Source organism: Dermochelys coriacea, chromosome 2, assembly GCF_009764565.3.
Source record: "Dermochelys coriacea isolate rDerCor1 chromosome 2, rDerCor1.pri.v4, whole genome shotgun sequence".
NCBI classification, from domain to species: domain Eukaryota; kingdom Metazoa; phylum Chordata; order Testudines; family Dermochelyidae; genus Dermochelys; species Dermochelys coriacea.
This window is the reverse complement of record NC_050069.1, coordinates 180,608,343-180,631,964: the sequence shown is the minus strand read 5'-3', so window position 1 is coordinate 180,631,964 and position 23,622 is coordinate 180,608,343. Positions and strand designations below refer to the sequence as shown.

Sequence of the window (23,622 nt, the reverse complement as noted above, 5' to 3'; positions counted from 1 at the left end):
ATTAAAGATAGTTTTACAACCCATGAAACACAGCTGGACTTGCTTTGTCAAGTAAATATCAGGTTATTTTAGAGAAAGGCATGTACTCAGTCAGTGGTTTGAGCTCATGACTGTGAACCAGAAAATTCTTCTCACCAAGGCTCTGACTCTTTGTGTGTCAGTAGGTGAGTCATACAGAACTATTGTGAGAATTAATGTTTGTTAAGTGCAATGATGAATAGCATAATGTAAGCGCTAAGAATTATCATAATATTTATTATAGAGCATCTTCTAAGCAATTTAAGGACAAAGCACTTGTTATCTTATATTGTAACTGAAAAAAAAAAGCAAAACAGATAAATCAATGTGCAGAAAATGATGTATGAGTTCATATTACTGTTGGAATTACTTAGTGTCTTCAAGTGTTTATGCTGATAAATAACTCATCTTTAGTATAGAAATAATTTTGCAATGATAACAGAAGGAGTAATTATAGTTTAGCAAATAGCTATCGTGTTCCTTTTTCCTTTCATCTTTCACATTACTATGGCCTTTCTAAATACTTACTTAAATCTCATTCTTTTAAGTTGAACAAATAAGGATACACATTGAAATACGGTTTATAAAAAAAATCTTTAGCAACATATTTACTGAAAAAGACAAGAACTTGGACTATCTTTTTAGTCCAAGGGAAAAGCGGTGCACTGCTGTGAAAGAAACCGGAGTTTGAATCCAAGTACAATCTAATACTAGGGTCTGATCTTGTAGTTCTGTGGAGGAATGGGAGTATTTCCTGCATATAATTGGACTCAGGCCTGATTCAGCAAAGCACTTGAACATATTGTTAAATGCATCTCTGTTCAGTACAGCACTTAAGCATGTGGCTAACTTTAACCAAGTGCTTAAGAGATGTGCTGAACAGGGATGTACTACTCAATTGGGGCTGTAATGCCTACCAGTCTCCTGTATCTTGAAATCTACAAGTGGATATCAGGTTTTGTTTATTAATAATCAGTGAAGCATGACTCATAGCCAGACATTAAAATAAAGGTGCATTTACACAGGTATGTATATGGTAAATGTGGCAAAATACATAAGCAAGAATAAAACCTACAATTCCTAGGACTTCAGAAAGTAGCTGTGTCCAAGTGTCCAGTCACCTCCCTCTTAAACACTGCTCCCCAAACTCCTATGTATCTCTCTCCTGTCCATCTTAATGTGCCCAAATAAACACTTAGGATCCACCAATCAAAGTAGCTATCTTTCCTCACCCAATCAGATTTATCAGAACCAACATCCAGCTGGAGTGGTCTATTCTGAGGTTCTTCCCTAGACAAAAAGTATTTCCTTCCAAAACACTGCTAGGTTTTAAGACAGCACTGGATCTGACTCTCCTCTCACTCCCACCAGAGTAAATCAGGAATAATTCCACTGATGTGAACGGAATGACATCAGTGTAAAACCTGCATAAGTGAAGGCAGAGCCAGGCCCCAAAGGTTTAACAATGTAGCTGTGAGTACATAAATTAAATATCCAACTACCTCTTAATGATAAAGGTGATGCTGATAGGTGCAGGAACTACTCTAGCTTACTTCTTATCCCATGTTATATGTTTTATTTCAATCAAATTATTAGACTCATTTATTTGCCTCCTTTGCCACATAATTTCTTTTGATTGGATTTTTATAATCAACCTGCTGGTTAAAAATGGGTCTCCTGACCAGAATTAGATTTTGCTATTACCCTCCTGAAAGGGCACATGCAGTGGATAAACACAATCCCATGTCTGCTATCATCACTGATTAAAATACCCTTGGTAAAGCTAGCCAGCAAGCCAGCTGGCTCTTTGAAGTGTCCTGTAAAAGAAAATAGCTGGCTTCTCCAACATCTCCCATGGTGGACAAAAGCTGACAGCATCCTCTAATGTTTCCCGTTGAGGAAACAAGCCAGCAGGTTTGTACAATGTCTCTTGCCCAAGAAGAGATAACTGGTTGGCTCAGTCTCACTAGCAGCTAGGAGGAGGGGTTGGTTTGGCTTGCCATCAACTCTAGAAAGTAGACATTGGGAGCTGGCTAGCTAGAGCCGTTTCTATGCACAGAATTCCTTATGAGCATAAGAAGCTCAGCATATAAATATCCAATGGCATAACAAAACAAATAATGACTGGCTCCAGGGGGAATAGCAATAACATAAAACTGCTCTATCTCGGGGCCTCTTCTTTTGTCCCTCCAGGCCCACGAACATGATACAGTTCTGTGGTGACCTAGAATTTTACTTTTGACGTCTCCGACTCAAAGAATATTTCCAACACACTTCTGAACAACATACTAACCCACAGAACCTTCCTACCAACCCTACAAAAAGAAGGATTCTGAGTGGACTCATCCTGAAGGTCGAAACAACAGACTGGACTTCTACATAGATTGCTTCCGTCGACGGGCACGGGCTGAAATTGTGGAAAAGCAGCATCACTTGTCCCATAACCTCAGCCATGCTGAACACAATGCCATCAACAGCCTCAGGAACAACTCTGACATCATAATCAAAAAGGCTCACAAAGGAGGTGCTGTCGTCATCATGAATAAGTTGGAATATGAACAAGAGGCTGGTAGACAGCTCTCTAACTCCACATTCTACAGGCCATTACCCTCTGATTCCACTGAGGGTTACCAAAAGAAACTACGCCATTTGCTCAAGAAACTCCCTGAAAAAGCACAGAAACAGATCTGTGCAGACACATGCCTAGAACCCTGACCAGGGATATTCTATTTGCTACCCAAGATCCATAAACCTGGAAATCCTGGACGCCCCATCATCTCAGGCATTGGCACCCTGACAGCAGGATTGTCTGGCTATGTGGACTCCCTCTTCAGGCCCTACACTACCAGCACTCCCAGCTATCTTCGAGACACCACTGACTTCCTGAGGAAACCACAATTCATCGGTAATCTTCCAGAAAACACCATCCTGGCCACTATGGATGTAGAAGCCCTCTACCCCAACATTCCACACAAAGATGGACTACAAGCCGTCAGGAACTGTATCCCCGATAATGTCATGGCAAACCTGGTGGCTGACCTTTGTGACTTTGTCCTCACCCATAACTATTTCACATTTGGAGACAATATATACCCCTTCAAGTCAGCAGCACTGCGATGGGTACCCACCTGGCCCCACAGTATGCCAACATTTTTATAGCTAACTTAGAACAACGCTTCCTCAGCTCTTGTCCCCTAACGCCCCTACTCTACTTGCACTACATTGATGACATCTTCATCATCTGGACCCATGGAAAAGAAGCCCTTGAGGAATTCCGCCACAATTTCAACTATTTCCATCCCATCATCAACCTCAGCCTAGACTAATCCACAAAAGCGTTCCATTTCCTGGACACTACTGTGCTAATAAGGATGGTCACATAAACAACACCCTATACCAGAAATCTACTGACTGCTATACTTACCTATATGCCTCCAGCTTTCATCCAGGACACACCACATGATCCATTGTCTACAGCCAAGCTCTAAGATATAACCGCATTTGCTCCAATCTCTCAGACAGAGACAAACATCTATAAGATCTCTATCAGGCATTCTTAAAACTACAATATCCACCTGCTGAAGTGAAAAAACAAATGGATAGAGCCAGAAGAGAACCCAGAAATCACCTACTACAGGACTGGCTCTGTCATAAATATAAAGGGAAGGGGTTAAAAAGCTCTGATACAGTACTATAAAATCCTCTTACCTGTAATGGGTTAAGAAACTCAAATAACCTGGCTGGCACCTGACCAAAATGACCAATAAGGGGACAAGATACTTTCAAATTGGGGGTGGGGGAAGGCTTTGTCTGTCTGTCTGTGTGATGCCTCTGCTGGGGACAGATCAAGAAAGCAAGCAATCCAACTCCTACAGAGTTAGTAAGTAATCTAGCTAGAAAATGTGTTAGATTTTCTTTTGTTTTTGGCTTGTGAAATTTGCTGTGCTGGAGGGAATGTATATTCCTGTTTTTGTGTCTTTTTGAAACTTAAGGTTTTGCCTAGAGGGATTCTCTATGTTTTGAATCTGACTGCCTGTGAGATTATCTTCCATTCTAATCTTACAGTGTTTCTTTTATCTTTTTTTGTTCTTCTAATAAAGTTCTATTTTTTAAGAATCTGATTGGGTTTTTAGGGTCCTAAATACCCAAGGCTGGTCTGTGCTCATCTTGTTTATTCTCAAGTCTCCCCAGGAAAGGGGATGCAAGGCTTGGTGGGATATTTGGGGGGAATATGCCTCCAAGTGGTCTCTTCCCTAATTCTTTGTTAAATCGCTGCGTGGTGGTAGCATACTGAATCCCAGATACAAGGAATTTTGTGTCTTGGGGAAGTTTTGACCTAAACTGGTAGAAATAAGCTTAGGGGGTCTTTCATGCTGGTCCCCACATCTGTGCCCCAGAGTTCAGAGTGGGGAAGGAAACCCTGGCAGGCCCAACAAAGAAAATAACAGAATGCCACTAGCTGTCACCTTCAGCCCCCAGCTAAAACCTCTCCAGCGCATCATCAAAGATCTACAACCTATCCTGAAAAATGATCCCTGGCTCTCACAGATCTTGGGAGACAGACCAGTCCTCGCTTACAGACAGCCCCCCAACCTGAAGCATATATTCTCCAGCAACCACACACCACACAACAAAAACACTAACCCAGGAACCTATCCTTGCAAGAAAGCCCGATGCCAACTCTGTCCACATATTTATTCAAGTGACACCATCATAGGACCTAATCACATTAGCCATACCATCAGGGGCTCATTCTCCTGCACATCTACCAATGTGATATATGCCATCATGTGCCAGCAATGCCCCTCTGCCATGTACGTTGGCCAAACCGGACAGTCTCTACGCAAAAGAATAAATGGACACAAATCTGACATCAGGAATCATAACATTCAAAAACTGGGAGGAGAACACTTCAACCTCTCTGGCCACTCAGTAACAGATTTAGAGGTGGCAATTTTGCAACAGAAAAGCTTCAAAAACAGACTCCAATGAGAAACTGCTGAGCTTGAATTAATATGCAAACTAGATACCATTAACTTGGGTTTGAATAGAGATTGGGAGTGGCTGGGTCATTACACATATTGAATCTATTTCCCCATGTTAAGTATCCTCACACCTTCTTGTCAACTGTCTAAATGGGCCATCTTGATTATCACTACAAAAGTTTTTTTCTCCTGCTGATAATAGCTCAGCTTAATTAATTATAGGTTTCAGAGTAGCAGCCGTGTTAGTCTGTATTCGCAAAAAGAAAAGGAGTACTTGTGGCACCTTAGAGACTAACAAATTTATTAGAGCATAAGCTTTCGTGAGCTACAGCTCACTTCATCGGATGCATCCGATGAAGTGAGCTGTAGCTCACGAAAGCTTATGCTCTAATAAATTTGTTAGTCTCTAAGGTGCCACAAGTACTCCTTTTCTTAATTAATTAGTCTCTTACTCCACCTTTTCACGTTCTCTGTATATATGAATGTATAATCTCTTCTTATTATATGTTCCATTCTATGCTTCCGATGAAGTGGGCTGTAGCCCACGAAAGCTTATGCTCAAATAAATTTGTTAGTCTCTAAGGTACCACAAGTACACCTTTTCTTTTTTTAGGGTAAATATAGTCTTCTTGGATTGTACATATTACATTCAGCATTTGGCTTCAGGTGATATACCACAACCTCTGACAAATATTTTATAATTATGTCCTCAGAGTCGGTCAGTATTTGTACTTACACATATCTCCTGCTGTGTTGTACGCACACAGATACAAAGAGAAGAATACACAGAAGTCCTTTTTTATAGAAACAAGCTTTGCTATGGGAAAGAGGTTCAAGTAAAAAATGTTTATTTTAAGAGGGTGAAGAATATTGATCTTAAAGGAAGTTAGATTAGGCCAACAGAAACCCAAGCTCCCTTTAGTTGAAAACTATTGTTTTATATTTGTTTATATAAAACATATTTATATATTTATATATATTTATATATTGAATTGTTATATATTAGCTTTGTTTTTGTTATTCATGAGGCTCTTCAGGTATATCTATAATAGAATTGCTCCTTCAACTTAAATGGTACCTTTTTCTTCAACAGCTCTGCTCCCTGAGTGCATTCAAAATAATATCTGTTGACTTGAGTGATAAAAGTAAGTTTTACTGCTTTTTACTCTTGTTAGCTCTGCAGAGCCTATACATCTAGGAGAGAGAGAGAGGGCTCGATTGCATTCTGACTCATGCATCATCCATAGAATTGTTAACAAATTTCTAGTCCCAGGTCAAACGTTTCCCTCAAGGAATAGCAATAGCATCCATGTGCCTCTCTGAAGATAATGAGGTTGCACAGTTGTAACTTGAAGGAATGATGGGGTTATATACACATAGAGGAGGGCAGAATTTGGCCTGTAGAATTTTTACACTTACAATGATGTATAAACCAGAAAGAATGCAACTTGACCTTCAGAGTAGAGGGCAAGTTTACAGGTCTGGCAGTTAAAAATAAATTTCATCACTTGTACACTGAACAAATTTGAAATAGATTCACTGTGTGAAAATAAACATAGACCCATAGTGTGTCATCTTTACAGAGCCTTTTTTTTTTAAAGAAGAAAACCATAGTTTAACAGCACTATTAGGGTTTATAATTGAAGCTCTATTGTTATCTGTCTGTGATGTCAAAAATGAAAACATGTCTTATGTAACAGGAACTGACTGACCATCATTCGACTCAGCGAATGACCTCTAGCAAACCCTTCTCCACACCTTAGAAAGGATAGAATTATTATTCTACATGCATCCTCCATGAAACTAGGGACTAAAGAGAAAGATATTAGTTTTTCAGAGATGGAATTAATAAGATACTATATGAAAAACCTCTTTAATGAAAAATCCTAAACTGGCTTTTTAAATTCATGAAGTTAGAGACAGCTTCAGTTTCATAGATTCCAAGGCCAGAGGGGATCATTGTGATCATCTGATCTGCCCTTCAGTATAACACAAGCCAGAGAACTTCCCAAAAATCATTCCTAGAGCAGATCTTTTAGAAAAACATCCAATCTTGATTTAAAAATTGTCAGTAATGGAGAATCTACCGTGACCCTTGAGGGGTAGCTCTCCTGCTTGCCTTTTGTGAACAGCACCTCTCCTCTTTCTCCCCCTTGGCAGCACAACACCTGCCTGACCTCGTTCAGGCCTTGGCTGCCCAAGATACGCCATCTGCATGCTGCGGATTGTGTTACTGTTGCACCAGTGCAGCTCCTGGGTTATGTTTTGATGGGGGAGTGAGGTACGGTTCCCTACCAGCACTATGGCATACATCTAATTCATTTTAAAAAGTTACTTTAAAGTAATTGAATGTCTTACACCTGCCCTTCAGTCCCTCTGGCAGTTTTTTTGACTTTACAACAGTTTATAATAGTTTCTTATTTCTGAAAATGTTTTCATCTTCCCAGTTGCTATGTAAATACTCACACAAATGCAAGGGGAAACTGACTGAATATACAGTGAAGCTGGCTATTCTTAAATTGCTGACAAATATACAAAGTAAGCAGACTAGGGGTATTATATGCAAGTATCTTTGGGGTGAAATTCTGGCTCCACTAAAGTCAGTGGGAGTTGTCACTGACTTTAGTGAGCTATAATTTCACCCTTGATGTCTTTCACATACACTATTCGTAGATTTTATAACAATAGTGGGTAAAACATTTTCAGATTCAAATGAATTTTTAATTAATAGTGAAATACAGTGGCATCAGCATAACATATGGTATATTTGATATTTACCAGGTAGATAGTTGCAGAGTCTCTCTATTGCTGCTTTTGCTGTACAGTTGTGAAACATTGCAAGCTGTTCAATTACTGATACCACAAGCACACATCCTGCAAACAAGCAAAAACAAAGAGATCACTATTTCATACATATGATAGGATTAAATAGAGTGTCAATATAGCCAAGTGGACATGAACCATTGGGTGTTTTGTTTTTTGAGATGTTCCATGGCTGATAATATTTCTGAAAAAAAAAAACCCATTTTATTTCTAACTTTTATTAAAACAGTGCTACTTATCAAGCCAGAGGTTGGGTGCAATTGGTAGATGAATGCACAAAACATCCTGAATTTTATATAGCCATATTTAGATCTGGTCAAGACGCACATCAAATCTGACATTTCAAAATTTGTTTTAATTCTGAATCAGAAGAAAACCAGAAATTTCCTGGAACAAAATCTTTCTGAAAACAAAATTCATTCCAATAAAATCAAGATGTTTTGTTCAAACTTTGATTTTTGTATGTTATATCATAAATTATCATATAAAATAAATTTCTAAAAAATTTACTTGAAATAAAATATCAAAATGTTTCATTCTGATAATGTTGAAATGCTTTTTTATCCAAAAAATTTTAAATTAAATTTTTCCAAAATCTACATTTTCCAGAAGAAAGTTAAGATTTCTACAAAATGGTATTTTCCAATAGAAAAATATTTTTTTAGCCACATTGGTGAGAAACACTGTACAAACAATTTTCTATTGATTCTTGTCCCTAGTGTGAACCCACCTGCAACTAAGAAACAAACTGAGTAAGGAAAAAAAATATTCTAATGATCCAACACTATTCCAATAGACAGTATTGTAATCAGTATCTTGGCACTTTGCACATAGCTGGCAATCACATGCCCAAGGTTGATTCACAGTGACTTAACTGTTACATCTTCACAGCATGCACCTGGACAGAAATAGGCAAAAGCTGAAGGACAAAAAACTCCTGCATGACTGTAGATTAGAAATCACCAACCACAAATATAACACATCAAACAAAACACTCCATTGACAACATGACATAGTCCTGCACAGGATCTCCATGGGAGTCAATGGAGGTTCTACACACAGAGGACTTGCAAGAGCAGGCTCCGAGACAGAAAAATAAACATTTGCTAAGACTGAAATATTTCCTAGATTCACCATGCTCCCTTTATGTGGTTGTATAGGGGTCACTTTCTGAGCTCTGGTAAGCTCAGGGACTGCTAGCTGCTGCTCTAGGCCTATAAAAGCGGGAACACAGCCTTGCCTCCACTCCACCAGACAGCAGAGAAAGGCTGGTGCGCCAGGGGAAATGGCAGAGAAGGAGGGAAGAGATTCTATTTAATCCCAACAGAGCACACTTCAGTCTCCTTGTGTGCAAGGGGAAGCACTAGAGAGCTGTGCCTTTGAGAGGTCCAGTGTCTCTGGTGCTCCTCGAGGGGTGGCTCCACATTGGCCCCTGCACAGAGCTGTTGCTCAAAAGCCAAACACAGCTCCATATAAAACTGGGGTACCTGTCACCGGATCTTCCTTCAGTGAGGCTATGGGGTGAAGGATCTGCAATTTTATAAAGGAGCCATGTTAGATTATGCAAAGTCTTAATAGGCAGCAGGTTTAAAACAAACAAAAGGAAGTATTTCTTCACACAGCACAGAGTCAATCTGTGAAACTCCTTGCCAGAGGATGTTGTGAAGTCCAAGACTATAACAGGGTTCAAAAAAGAACTAGATAAGTTCATGGAGGATAGGTCCATCAATGGCTATTAGCCAATATAGGCAGAGATGGTAACCCTAGCCTCTGTTTGCCAGAAGCTGGGAATGGGCGACAGGGGATGGATCACTTGATGATTCCCTGTTCTGTTTATTCCCTCTGAAGCACCTGGCATTGTCCACTGTCGGAACCCAGTATACTGGGCTAGAAGGACCTTTGGTCTGACCCAGTATGGCCCTTCTTATGTTCTTATGTCTTGACCAAAATAATCAGCAGATCCTTCCTTGACTGCGAAGTTCAAGCCAGGCTTAGGCTATAACTCCCCTGAAACTGGGGTTGTGATCTGCAGCTCATATAGATGTACCCTTGCTAGCTTTAATCTAATTAGCTCACTAGAAATAGCAGTGAGGACATACTGGCCCTGACTGGACAAGAAAGTATGTACCCAGCTAGGTAGGTGGGTTTGTACAGTGTTTGCTGATGCCATCGTGTCCTTACTGCTATTTTTCCATGAGCCAGCTAAATTAAAGCTCTCATGGGTATGTCTACATGAGCTGCAAATTACATCCCTGGATGCAGTGCAGACAGACTTAGCGAGTGTGCCTGTGTAGTGACAATCAGTAGCACAGGCTGTGTTTATTCTAGGAGCTAGAGAGCTGGAGAGAATTCTAAGATCTATTTGTTTCCAGCAGCCCAAATAAAGAATTCCCTTTGTATTCAATACAGCTGAGTCCTGCTCTTTTCTCCCACCAGGGACTACTGAGGAGACTCAGATCTCAGGTTTTTGTTTGACACAAAATAGAGATGCAAAATTCAAATACTGATACAGATTCAACCTTTCCCAAAGCTCAGAGCTATTAACATTCAGGGTTTTGGTCAGGCCTATATCTAGTAAGGGGCAGTTAAATTCTCTATTGATGACCCTGCCACAATGTGCTAATAAACCAAACAAGGTGTTATTTTCCAACATAAGGCTGCGATATTCTTCATGGGCCAGGTTATGAGTTGGAAAGTGGTGAAGAAAATATACCACCACTGGAAATTATTAGGCCCAATCTCTTTATTGAGAGTTTTTATTACAAGGTAATATAATTCTATATAGAGAAAAGCAAACCTTATATTTTATAGGAAGTAATTCCAGGACACCAATGGGAATAGCAGGGAGCTCACCGTCTCAAAGTAGACATAAAAAGCCCTGCTTCACTATACTTAAGATCATTAAACAAAACCCTCAACAGGACTCCTTTACAGATGTAATTTAGAAGGCATGCTAATTATAAGAATGGATACATACATAAAACAGAGAATAAATTGAGACACACACCAAGGAAGAAAGACAGCAGCACTTTTCAAGGAATTCACACTTAATCAAAAAAAAATCAGTTCATAATGAGGAAAATATCCCAAATAATAAAGACCTTACCAACAAAATCAGAGACCCAACTTCAATGCCCAGAGCAGACATACCATACATCCTATACCCACCGCGGAAACCCTGCTAGGAACATATCCAGGAGGGACTTCTATTCTATATACCTAATGCCCCCACCACTGTATGTCTGAGCACCTTACAAATATTAGCAAATTTACCCTCCCAACCCTTATTGCTGCCTCTATTTTACAGAGATTAAATGACTTGCTCAAGCTTACATCGGAAATACGTGGCAAGGCTAAGAAGTAAACTTGTCTCTTGAGTACCAGTCCAGTGCTTTAATCACAGGACTACCCTTCCTTTCACAGCCCTCAGTCTAAAGAGTTTACAGTCTCAAAGACAGGAGTAGAAAGATGAGATGCACTAGCTAAATGAGAAGCAGGAGTTGGCTTTAACATTTCTAAAAAGAAGTAGTTATTATTTTTCATTTTTATTGTGTCTGGGCCTTACTGAAGAAGTGACTCTTCAGGGAAGATCTGAATGAAGATGGGACACTGGCTGGGAGAAGTGGGTTTGGAATGTCATGCATTGCATTCATGGCAGCCTGGAAAAAGTGCAAAGATGGGAGCGGGAGAAGAAAACTATGGGGGCATCGAAGTCAACACTGTTGGCAAAGCAAAAGGCATGAGGGGAGAATGTGACAGGAGACAAGAGCCAAACGTAGGCTCAGGCAGAAATGAGCACAGCCTGGAATCCAGGGCAAAATGTTCAAACTGATGCCCTGGCAAGGAGAACCTGATGCAGTGGTTCAAACAAGGGAGTGGGAGGATCTATTGGCAAATTCCAAGGATGGTCACATTCACAGAGAAAAGACATATACTTCCCTACATGCCCCCCGCAATGTAAGTAAAATTTGCAGAGATTTTCATTTAGATTTTGAACATCTACTTCCTCAAGCTGAGCAACCTGTCACTTTGAGCAGCTGAAGGTTATAAAGACTGCAGCACAGAAAAAATAATGTTCCATTTGTCTTTGTTATATAACAGAGAACTCCGCATTTCCAGTGTTCTTTCACCACATAAGCCCCTGATAGCATTCCCTCTGTATCTCCTGTTCACGATATATTCATTTCTCAATTAAGACAGCAATAAAGCGCACATCTGCTTTTCTTTCAAAGCACGGTACTGTAGCCATTTATAGCAGGGATGAAGTTTCAGCCATAGCCATGGTTACAATCCTGTCAGTCCTTGTGGAAGTCTTCTTCCTATCTCAAGCATCTTCTTGCACTCTATCAGGCAGGAAGGAACTATTTACTGTTGTGGTTAGGGATCCATATAGCTGCCATTTAATGTAACCAGTCAGTGTGATACCATACGCTCATTGATGATGTGATTATATGTTGTAATCATAGCACGTTTGCAGTCATGCAGAAAGGGGAGGATGTACATCCTGGGTCATGTCACTTCTTTTCTGGTTTTCACAGTTGTACTGTAGTATCCAAAAACTCAACTAAGTATTATATTCACTTCATATTTCAGATGCAACAGCATGTCAATAAGATGGATGCAAGAATGCAGCCTCTAGCAATCTCAGCAGACTGTTTAACTTAATAAACTTCTGCAGCAACATACAAAAGAAAAAAGAAAAGGAGTACTTGTGGCACCTTAGAGACTAACAAATTTATTAGAGCATAAGCTTTCGTGAGCTACAGCTCACTTCATCGGATGCATTTGGTGGATTTTTTCCACCAAATGCATCCGATGAAGTGAGCTGTAGCTCACGAAAGCTTATGCTCTAATAAATTTGTTAGTCTCTAAGGTGCCACAAGTACTCCTTTTCTTTTTGCGAATACAGACTAACACGGCTGCTACTCTGAAACCATACAAAAGAAACTATCATTAGAATTATATCTACGGCTGCTGTGAAAGTGTCAAGACACACAGAGTTGCCTCTTTAGTTTTCAGGTTTCCAATTTCAGATAAGTTTTTGTAAAGCCAAGACTTTATTAAATGGATTCTCTGGCACTCTACGTGAACCCACAGTCCTTCATGTTACTGAATGAGAATAGCCTGTCATCCTTTACTTTGATCTAGGGTTCTAAACAATGGAGTTTTTCCTCACCCCTCCACCCCCTTACTGAACTCCTAGTTAGGCAAACCGCCCCTCTGAAAAGTGCAGTTCAGACAGGAAATGAGAGAAAGGCTGAGGGGCTTTTCAGGCAGATTGTTTCCAGCATTGCGCAAACTCTGTGGGCGAGATTGTGGCTAGCCCTTTCACAAACACACATGGTGGTGAGGAAACAACTAGCTTCCCCTTTTAGGCAGCTAATGATGCTTCCCCTGTTATGCAGCTCTCCCAAGCTGAGCTAGCAAAAGTCTCTGTACTTGGGCTGGGGTGTAGATGGAGGGGCTACCCAGAATGGCAGTCCCCGTGCTCAGAGGAACATCAGGGCTGTGACTAATTTGTTTCCGCTGGGAGCAACGCATTGAAAAGGCAGTGGGGAGTGGAAGGAGCTATGGCTCTGCCTTCCCAGCCTCAAGAAGCCAGCCAGTTGTGCAGCGGAGAGAATGTTGTACGCCATAAAGGAGTGTTGCAAATTATTCTCTGCCCTTTGTGCTACTGGGATGCACAAGGAGGCATTCTCTCTAAAGCGGTGCCGAGTTGTGAGAGGGGGGTGGCAGTCTGTGCAGAAGAGTACCTAAATAATGAACACCATTTGGTGGAAAGGCACAATATTTGGTCTTCAGGGGTATCTTTTTGAAACTTGGACTATAGGGCAGTGTCTCAAGAATGGGATGAACTCCACTCAAACAGAGAAATCCACCCTTCCCCTTGAACATGAGTAATCATTCCTAGTCCTCCCTCCTCTAGAAGCAGTGCAAAGTGTAACAGTGTGTACTGTTTGCCCTGCATGTGTCTACTTGCATTGATTTCATGACTTCATTTACATATTGTCTTCCCACCCTACTGAACAAATCCAAATAGGAAGACTTACTGTATGTGAGAGTCACTGCTGCACAGGCAGCTGGAATAAAGCAGTTTTGTTAGTAAGTTGTGTCTTTCCATTGTGTGTTTAAATAAGACATATGCTGTTGCAGAAGGAAGTCAGGAAACTCTGATCACTCCATATTAACATTGTAATAGCTGAACTGGTGAGGTCTGGAGGTACCATCTCCTACTCAGGTGCACTGAATTTTCATGAGCCAAGCTAACATTGGCTGATTCCCCTCACAGTTGCTCAGAATCAGCTGCAGAGGGGAGGGCTATTTCTTCTCTAAAGAATAGATTTTTGCTCAGTAGTCGATGGAGTCAGGCGCGAAGCACCCTGCAGAGAAGAACTGCTTGCTGGCTCCATTTCTTGCTTTCTCCACCCCAATTCCAAAGATCCTAAGCCTAGCCCTGCAGAGCTCCCGTGGAACAGCATCCCCAATCTCCAGTGGGCACGAGCCTGCAGCAGTCCATTCTTCCTGCTTTCCACTTTGAGTAGGGATTGTTTTTGCTGCTCACAACACAAGACAGCATCTGATCCTATTTCCCCATGTTAAATATCCTCACACCTTCTTGTCAACTGTCTAAATGGGCCATCTTGATTATCACTACAAAAGTTTTTTTCTCCTGCTGATAATAGCTCATCTTAATTAATTAGCCTCTAACTCCACCTTTTCATGTTCTCTGTATGTGTGTGTGTATATATCTATATCTATCTATTTATATATATATCTTCTTACTATATATTCCATTCTATGCATCCGATGAAGTGGGCTGTAGCCCACGAAAGCTTATGCTCAAATAAATTTGTTAGTCTCTAAGGTGTCACAGGTACTCCTGTTCTTTTTGCGGATACAGACTAACACAGCCGCTACTCTGAAACCCATCTGATCCTAGTTATTAAAGAACATCCTCTATAAAATGAGTTCAAGTTCAATGGAAAATAAAGACAGATCTAAATATACAGCAAAACCTTCTGATTTCTGTCTGTAAAAGAGTGACCCTTATAAAAATGAATATCCATTCCTAAATGTTGTATATATCTTAAATGTTTCCTATTGATATCAAAAATGAAGATTTTCTGAAGCACATTGAGCACTTCTCCCATTTCATGCAGTTGTCTGGCCCCTACCACCTTGCCTCCCCATATACCTGCATTTGAACAAGGAGTCTCGTTGTCTTGACCTCTCCTATGTTTACTGGTATTTTTATCTTCTTCAGTTGAATAGATTGGTAAATTAGCTAAAAGCTGGGGCTGATAATATATGGTTTCAACAGGCACAACATTGTTCTAAGTCAATATCCCTTAATCTATTGTATTTCACAGTTAATACAATACTTGTCCAAGTTTCAGAAAACTCTATTACAAAAGGAGCCTTAGGATATGGAGGAAAATCAGGAAACAGAGTTAATAAAAAATGTCTTGGCTATCTCAGTTGGAGTCCTTAGGGATGGTTAATACAGCATAGAGTGTATAGCCAGAGAGGGCTCTGAGACATTTCTGGAACTGTACTTCTGAAGAGAATTTGTTGTATTTTGACTTGCTTCAACATACTGGGCTAAAATCATCCCTGAAGCCAAAAAAAAAAAGAGAGAGGAAACGTGATCTAATGGTGAAAGCACTTGAACTGATTTTCAGGTGAAAGTGAAGTCAATGGAGATGTGACAATTTATACCAGTGGAGGATCTGCCCATGGAGTTGTGAGTCTTGGAGTCTATTCTGTCAGAGACTTCCTGTGTGCCTTTGGACAAGCCAATTCCCAAGGCCTGAGTTTCCCCAACTGTAAATAGGCTCAGTGTTTGTAAAGTGCAATGAAATCCTTGAAGGCAATTATAAAATTATTATTCTATAGGGCTTGTTCACTTTTCCCCATACCTGCTCCATGATAAGCACACATGCAGATGCATGCTATTCTATAGAAGACAGTACATCTGAATTTCCATGTGGACAAATGTGCATTTTCCCCCACAATTCCTCCAACTCTGCATCACTTACTGTACAATGGATTTATATGGGCCTTGTATCTCAAAAACCTCACCTACCAGGCTACCCAGAGGATCTATGGCTTTTGAAGAAAAAGTATAAAGAGACCTGAGTTTGGGAGGTTCTGAAGGACAAAATTCAGATTTTAGTTTTCCATATCATATATGCATAATATGTAAATACATTTGATAGAGACACTGATGTGATTGTAATTTTAGGTACCCACTTTTAAAAATGTTGGCATAAACTATACATTTCCCCCTCAATTTGTTGTGTTATGCAACATATTTTGCATGTTAAATACATGTGGCAATATACAAATTTTATTTAGAATATCACCAAATTTGTCAATTTTCATTATATTTGAGCTATGCTGAATAATGTAATGTAGTGCATTACCATACATTTAAAATATTAATATCAATATATTGATATTTTAAGTGTATTGCATCTCAATAGATGGCATAAAAACCTAGGAACATCACATGTGTCACTTTTCTTGTTTACCACAGTCACTCTGAGCATCATGCAATAGCAGGGACAGAACTCTAATCCTACTGCTCAAAAAACAAAGATCTCTATTTATTATTCTCTCCTCTAGATACCATATAGGGGCCATGATATAGATGTGGAAAATTCTGATTCCACCCAGTAGAGGACAGTGGTACCTATCCACATTGGCAAAATAGATGCCTGGTGCTACACAAGGTATATCTGAAAGATAATCATTTAGCAAAATATATAACAAGCATTTCCAATGGATTTTCCTCTTTAATATTGTTTATAAAAATGTGTGTGTGTGTGTGTGTGTGTAATGTAAGAAGTGATGTGCTCTATTCCTCTTTTCTCTGACACCCCAATTCAGGAAAGCTTCCCTCTTCAGAAAGGTGCTTAAGCACATGCTTAAAGTTAAGCATGTGCTTAAATCCCACTGAAGTCTGAATTGGCGTCAGGACGGTTTAATCACATGTTTACTTCAAGTTTGTCCTCAGTCTAATGAGAAAAAACCTATTATAGTAATTATTGATGCAGTAACACCTAGAAGCCCCAGTTGTGCTAGGTACCGTATATAGACACAAACATACCAAAAAGATGGTCCTTTCCCCAAAAAGCTTACAATTTTAACATATTATATGCACAAAAGTAAAGAGATTCAAACATAGGACTCCCCAAACCACCGAAACATGTTCATTGAGTATGTGCAATACTTCTGATGACTCTATAAGGAGAAAAGATATATATATATATACAAGCACTTGGTGGCTGAGTTACACCTATTATGTGAATCATAAACAAATTTCCATCATCATATCATTCAAATTGGCCAAAAAAGAATGTTACTAAAGATGCAAGGGCGGGAAAAAAAGCTTACCTTTGGGCTAAGAACAAGTACAAGGAATTTCAACCTAAAGGGTGATGGGTAAAATGTTCAAAAGCACCAAAATGTATGCAAGTATGCTACATACATTCTTTACAGCACTCATTGTTATATGTATGATTTATGGTCACTGTCTTTCAATGAGATTCCTAAGTGCCTAAGTCACTTTTTAAAATGGGACTTAGGTGCTTTTGAAAATGTTACTCTATATTTCTTGAAATTTCTCTGAAAATAGAGGCTTAGAATGAAAATATCTATTCAACTGTTGGTATAGTATCACTACCATAGTGCTATATATGCCTGGGATTCATATATCCATATCTCAACCAAAGGGAAAAAAATATAGCAAACATTTGACATTCACTACTGGGTATGGGCCAAATCCTGCTCACTTTCATCTGTGTAAATCAAGAGTAACTTCAATTAAGTGAACAGCTTCACTCTGCATTTACACTGGTTTACGTGAGATCAGATCTGAATCTAGCCTAGACTGTCAGCCTAAAATGAATTGTGGTTTTACACTGATGCTAAAATATGGCATTTTATAGCACTCATTGGTCTATACATTATGTTTTATAGCACACTACTTCCCTAGACAATATCTACACAGCCATTTTGTTTCAGCATTATTATTAAAAGCCTCTCACTGTGTTAGGTATGTGCTACTGTATTAAATTATCAGGAACTGCAAACAACATTGATCTGAGATTTGGAATTTATTACTCTACAGTAAGAGATAGGGTGGGTGAGGTAATCTTTTTAATATCCGGGGACCGACACGGCTACAGTTTCACTGCATACTCTATTCAGTCCTGCATCCATGCCATAAAAAGCACAGCTAGACAGTTTTAAAAGTTGGATATCACACAAACTATCAGGGCTGCAAATTAACACTTTATAACACAGGAGAGCCTGGAATTATGGGTTGGGTTTTTTCTCTGCTTTTCTGAAGTTGTTATTGTTATTATTAAAAATATACATGGTTTTAATATGGTGACTACCGCATCTTCCCCCCCCCCCCCGCCCCAAGAAGTTAGGTTCTTACAGATGAATGTGAGAGGTGGTCCAGGGAAGATGATGAGAAGACTGAAGCAGAATTACATTGGCCCTGGTAAAGCTAAAAGTGGCCTGTGCAGCTGCTGACCCATGCAATATCAGTCAGCTAGAGAAGATTAAAAGAGCTGCTGCCCAAACATATTGTGCTCTCTCTGACTAATAGCCTCATTCCACGGGGCAGCCAAAGGGGAGCTGCGAAGGGGCTGTGCCGGCTGAAGTTTAAAAAAAAAAAAAAGTGCAGTTAGTGAGAAGTGCCCAGCAACTTCAACACACAGTCTCATCCTTACAAGAGACCCCACTGATCATTTGCACAGATCCCCTACAGTGCTCTCTCAGAGGAGAGAACAGAAGCTTATTTTAAAAATCACTAGCAATGTAAAAATATTCAAAAGAGATGCAAAAGAAGAAATGACGAGAGACAGAGAATGTGATGTTAGACATAGCCAACCATAATACCTGGTATTCAAACTGTGGTTAGCAAATATTAACTATTTATTTCCCACCACAGATGGGGAAAATGGAGACATAAGAGGTTAAAGGCCACACTCTCAGCTGTGCGTGTAGTAACTTGCTCGACAAGTTGTCTCATTGAAAGCAGAGGGCTACTCTTGTCAAAAAGTACACATGAATGTTAATAAGGCTATACAAATCTGGTCCTAACTGGCTTTTCAAGGCCACACAACAAGATAGTGGCAAAGCCAAACTCAGACCTCAGGGGCTCCTAACTCACCTATCCTGTATGCAGCGCCCTAGATCTGGCCTCCATAGGGAAAAGCAGCTCTTTCCCTATGGTTGCAATTTAAATATATAAAATAGGCAGCAGTTTAAACCCTTCTTATATGTCATGTGCAACACAAAGAAGAGCAGAGGGAGTCCCTAAATTGTTTGTAATGTCTTTATTTTAAAAGACAGCATCATAAAAGTCCCCTTTTACATAGGACTACATTGAAATTGTGAGGATAGTTTTCATTTTCATAAGTATATTCCCAAAAAGCCTTCTGTAGATTGAGGAACAGAATTTTTCAAACTAGTCTGGCATGTGATTGTGTGTGCAAAATGCACACACAATTATATGCATTATTTTTGTGCTATTATTAGGACTGGATGAAAGTTGACTGTCAAAACTGATTGTTGATGGAAAATTCAGTTTTCAAAAAAATTAATTGTTTTGAGAAAAATGCCTGCACTCTGCAGAACATTTTGATTTTTTAGTGGAAAATTTCAACAATTATCTTTTCCCCCTGTTTCCACTGAAATTTTTCACAACGCTCATTTTCAGCCAACTAGTTATTACCACGGTTACACATGTAAATCAGGTAAATTGCACACACAGGGGCACTGAACTGTCCATTCACATGAGCAGTTGCCCAATTCACTTATCCAAAGGACGTAACTGTCTTGGAAAGTTAGCCACCAGTTGGACAGCTAACCTGTCTGAAAGTCTGCTCCGCAAAGAAAATCTTCCTATATATTTTATAGTGGGCATTTGCACTAGAGAGTTTGCCATTTCCTGTTAAAAATACTGCTTCATCTTATATCAACATATGACGTATATGAAAATGGGAGTCCTGTATGATTCTTCAATCTCTTTCACTCCTGTTCAAAACAGAGAATTCAGTTAATAAGTCTATGGCTTAGGGCAGCTGTTGAAGAGGAGTCAGAAATGATGTCCACACTTCCCTAAGATAAATAAATAAATAAATAAATAAAAATAATCCTAGCTTCCTTGCTTTTAAGCAGGTTAGTTTTATTGACTTAGGGACTGATTCTTCTCTCACACCACTTTAACTCCAGGCAATTCTGTGCAGTTACTCCTGCTTTACACCAGTGTAGTGTAAAAAATCAGATCCTCAGAGCTTTGTTGATTAAAGGGAAGAAACATAAATGGCTTGTCATTATTTTCAAAATTAATACAGAAAGCAGGTAATAAGAAGTTAAACCACAGGCACTGCAGTCTGGGATAACGAATGGTTGTGTGTGTACGAAATTACAAAGCCTCTCTTGCAGGCCCCCTGCACTTGCATTTTTAATTATCTGAACAGCACCAATTTAGCTTGCAGAGTTTTCAGGGGCATGACAATCTGTTTTGGTCATGAGTCAAATTCTGGTGTCACATAGATGGTTTCAGCACAATTAGTGATTTTCTCTACATCAAGAAGAGTGATCTGGATTCTCTCTCTTTCTACACAAAGTATAGGGGCAGAGTTTTGAGGTTCTCTTCAAAGAGGGACTAGATATTAGATGGAGGGTCAATGATGTTAGGGATGGGATGAGGGTAGAATTTACTTCCCTTGTATTCCAGTGCCTTATGCAGCCAGCTAGGATTCAGATGCTAACCATGGTGATGGATGTGGTATTCAAAGATAGATAAGATAGATAATGGCCTTGTGCAAAAATTAAAGGGACACAAACTTTAACAAAAATCACATGTTGTAAGCAAATTAAATCCCTTACCCATGTTAACAACTTGAATTATTAAAACTGAAGGAATTTAAAAAATACATTTTACTTTTCACTGTTTGTATTGTTTGTTTACCATTTGCTCTGCTGTCTCCTCGGACAATAAATAGCAATTAATTCCATTTTGCTATGTTTACAGTTCGTTTCACTTTCAGGTTCCCCGTGCTTCAGTGATTGGGTTACAGACACTGCAGGGCAACATTTATTTGTTGAAAAACAACTGTTCCTATTACACATTTTTAATTCATGGAAAAGTTTTCTACTCATCTTAAGTTTTGCAAAAGCTTGTTTTTACAAAGCCTACATTTATTCTCCCTTTCTAAATCATAAAAATAATTTTATAGACTCAAAATAGAGGATTCTTTCTTGTACAAACAGAAACATAACAAAACTTGTATAAACAGTGTGAAAATTGATATGTGAATCCTATGGGAACTAATTCAGTGAAAACTGAATTATCTAGAGAGGGACAAAAAGGTGTCTGTTTGGTCATAAAGTAAATTGATGTTTGTTTTGTAAATATATGTCAATTAAAAATAAATCAATAAAAGCTGCACTCCCTACCTTGGTTGAGTCTCCTGCCTACTGCACTTTAACCACAGATATCAGAAATGCTCCAAGATGACTCTGACATTAGTACTTTTATCAGATTTGCTACACCTTGGGAATAAATTGACCAAGTCCATGTTGGGTGAACATCACTCCACCCGCATAAAGCCCAAATCATCTCATATTTGGTTAAGTGCACGGATCCTGGCTGTGTGCATTTAAATCACATCTCAACCTCCATGGCTGCTAGTTCAGCATGCAAGTTGGAAAAGGAGCTGCAAACCTCCATGCCATTTATACAGGTAGTTAGGATCACTAAATCCATGCATCTCAAGGCTTCTTCCCTAATATTTCTCAATGCTTCCCTTTGTGCTGGCCTTTCAGACCAGAGCAGACACATCCTCCAAAGCAGGTAAATGCTTAAGTGATGCAAAAAGCCTTGCACAGGCCCTTCACATTAGATGAATTTCACCCTGAACACCGGGAACGTATTGTCAAACCCAAAGAAGCACTCACAAAGCTCTGAGTCCCAAATCTAAATGTATTTCTTAAGATAATTTTGCCAGGCAAAACCAACTGAGATGAAACTTCTGTTTTTTGAGGGTGTCTTGGGGGAGGGGAAGGGAAGCTCATCTGTACAATAAAATAAAACATAATAACGTGCATTCAGAACAGCCACAATAAATATTAAAAACAATCGCATCCTGTTTTCGGTTCTCTAGCTACTAGGTGTGAAAGCCAGTATCACTAATATTTCCTGCATACCAAGGGTATGAATTCTATCAAACAGCAGCTCCAAACCCCATGTTAGCCTTGAGAGTCTTAAAACAGTTATTATTTGGGCTAAGATTACTGGTAGTTGGCAGCTGTGGCAGCTGTTGAAACAGATAAAGGATGATTTATTATGTGCACAGCAAGCCTCTGTTTACCAGTGTAATAAAACAAATGAACGAACAAAGCAAGCAAACAAAACCTGAATACATACCAAGACAGGTGTGTCCATTTTCACTCCCACCAGAGACCAAAGTTGGTTGGGCTCTACCAGAGAGAGGTGAGCTTGAGATGTCCTTCAGTGGAAGCATGAGGAGGAAAAGGGAGAAGAATAGAGGCAGAAACGCCTGCCAGGATCCCCTCATCCTAGAGAAAGGAAGAAAGAACAAACTGTAATACAGGAAGAGTACTCAGGGACACACATACCCCTAATACTCAGGGAGAGAGTGGCACACCTGCTTCTCATTCATAATCTGGGGGACAGAAAGAAACTCACACACTCTCCCTGCTACACAGGGAGCGTCTCTTTCACCCCCAGCTGCTCTTTTGGTGCTCAGAATCTCACACACACATATATTCCCTCCCCAACACACACACACACACACACACACACACACACACACACACACACCTCACTGGTACTCGGGGAGGGTCTCTTCCTCCAACCCCCAATTACTAATATTCATGGACAGTTGCACAGGCTCTCACTAGTATCCAGGGGTCTCTCCTCCCTCATAAGTACCTGGAGAGGCTCCCCCTCCCCACTAGCACTCACACAACATCCCCCCTCTCACCAGGAACTTAGGGAAAACCAGTAGGACCGACCCCATCCCCCCGTTGGCCCCCCACACACCTGTATTATCCCTTTCTCTTTCTCGCCTTTTCCTTCCCTGCTGGCCCTGGAACCCAAGGGGGCCTGTATGCACTGCTGTGGCTCTGGGCTCTTCAGCCACTTGTCGCAAGGACAGCAGCCGCAGATGACTAACTGATCATAAAACCACAGCAAGTGCTGGAGCCGCTCGGCATTAATAAAGCAAGACACTCCCCAGCACAGCTCGTGTGGCAAAAACAAAACACGAAAGAAAAAAGCCCAGAAAAAGATAATACCTAACCCAAACTCTTCCAGTAATATCTCAGCCTGGGCCTTCCACTTTCAGATAGAAATAATGAATATTAATAATAGAAGAAAATACCCTCTGAGTTGGTGACACACTCCCAGCAAACAGCTCAGTCTTCTGTTTTCTTCTTCCCTTTTTCTTAATAAGTGCAGTTTGATCACTGTGGGGGGTGGCAATTAGGCTGTAGGGTTTCCAGACCAGTGTTTTACTTGTGTCATTCTGCTGAAGTCTAATCATGAGGAAAGAAAAGAAGCCAAGCCAAGTTGCCAACATAATGGGAACAAAAGGGATGCAGGGAGCTGACGGATTCAAAGCAGACTTGGACATCTCTATTCTCATCAGTATTTTCAAAGTTTGTTTACATTCCCCCACCAGTATCTGAGGGTTAAAAAGCCGGATACATTTCCTGCTTGCACATCTAAGCAACTGAAGGTTTG

At 39.9% G+C, this 23,622-nt stretch overlaps 1 protein-coding gene across 5 annotated transcripts in view; it reads right to left on the bottom strand.

Annotated features, from left to right (window-relative positions):
- Positions 1 to 23,417, bottom strand: part of AOAH (acyloxyacyl hydrolase) — a 183,239-nt gene extending 159,822 nt beyond the window's left edge. For 3 of the 5 annotated variants that reach the window (XM_043508742.1, XM_038390781.2, XM_038390790.2), the window contains exons 1-3: positions 22,523 to 22,622; positions 22,282 to 22,433; positions 7,782 to 7,877 (exon numbers count right to left, since the gene is read on the bottom strand). In XM_043508742.1, coding sequence (XP_043364677.1) covers positions 7,782 to 7,877; positions 22,282 to 22,433; positions 22,523 to 22,533 — 259 coding nt within the window. In that variant the 5' untranslated portion in view covers positions 22,534 to 22,622. Of the gene's footprint in view, positions 1 to 7,781; positions 7,878 to 22,281; positions 22,434 to 22,522; positions 22,623 to 23,260 lie in introns of those variants that run through there. The other 2 variants (XM_038390784.2, XM_043508743.1) reach the window with 1 other exon arrangement.
- Positions 23,418 to 23,622: the final 205 nt, after the last annotated feature.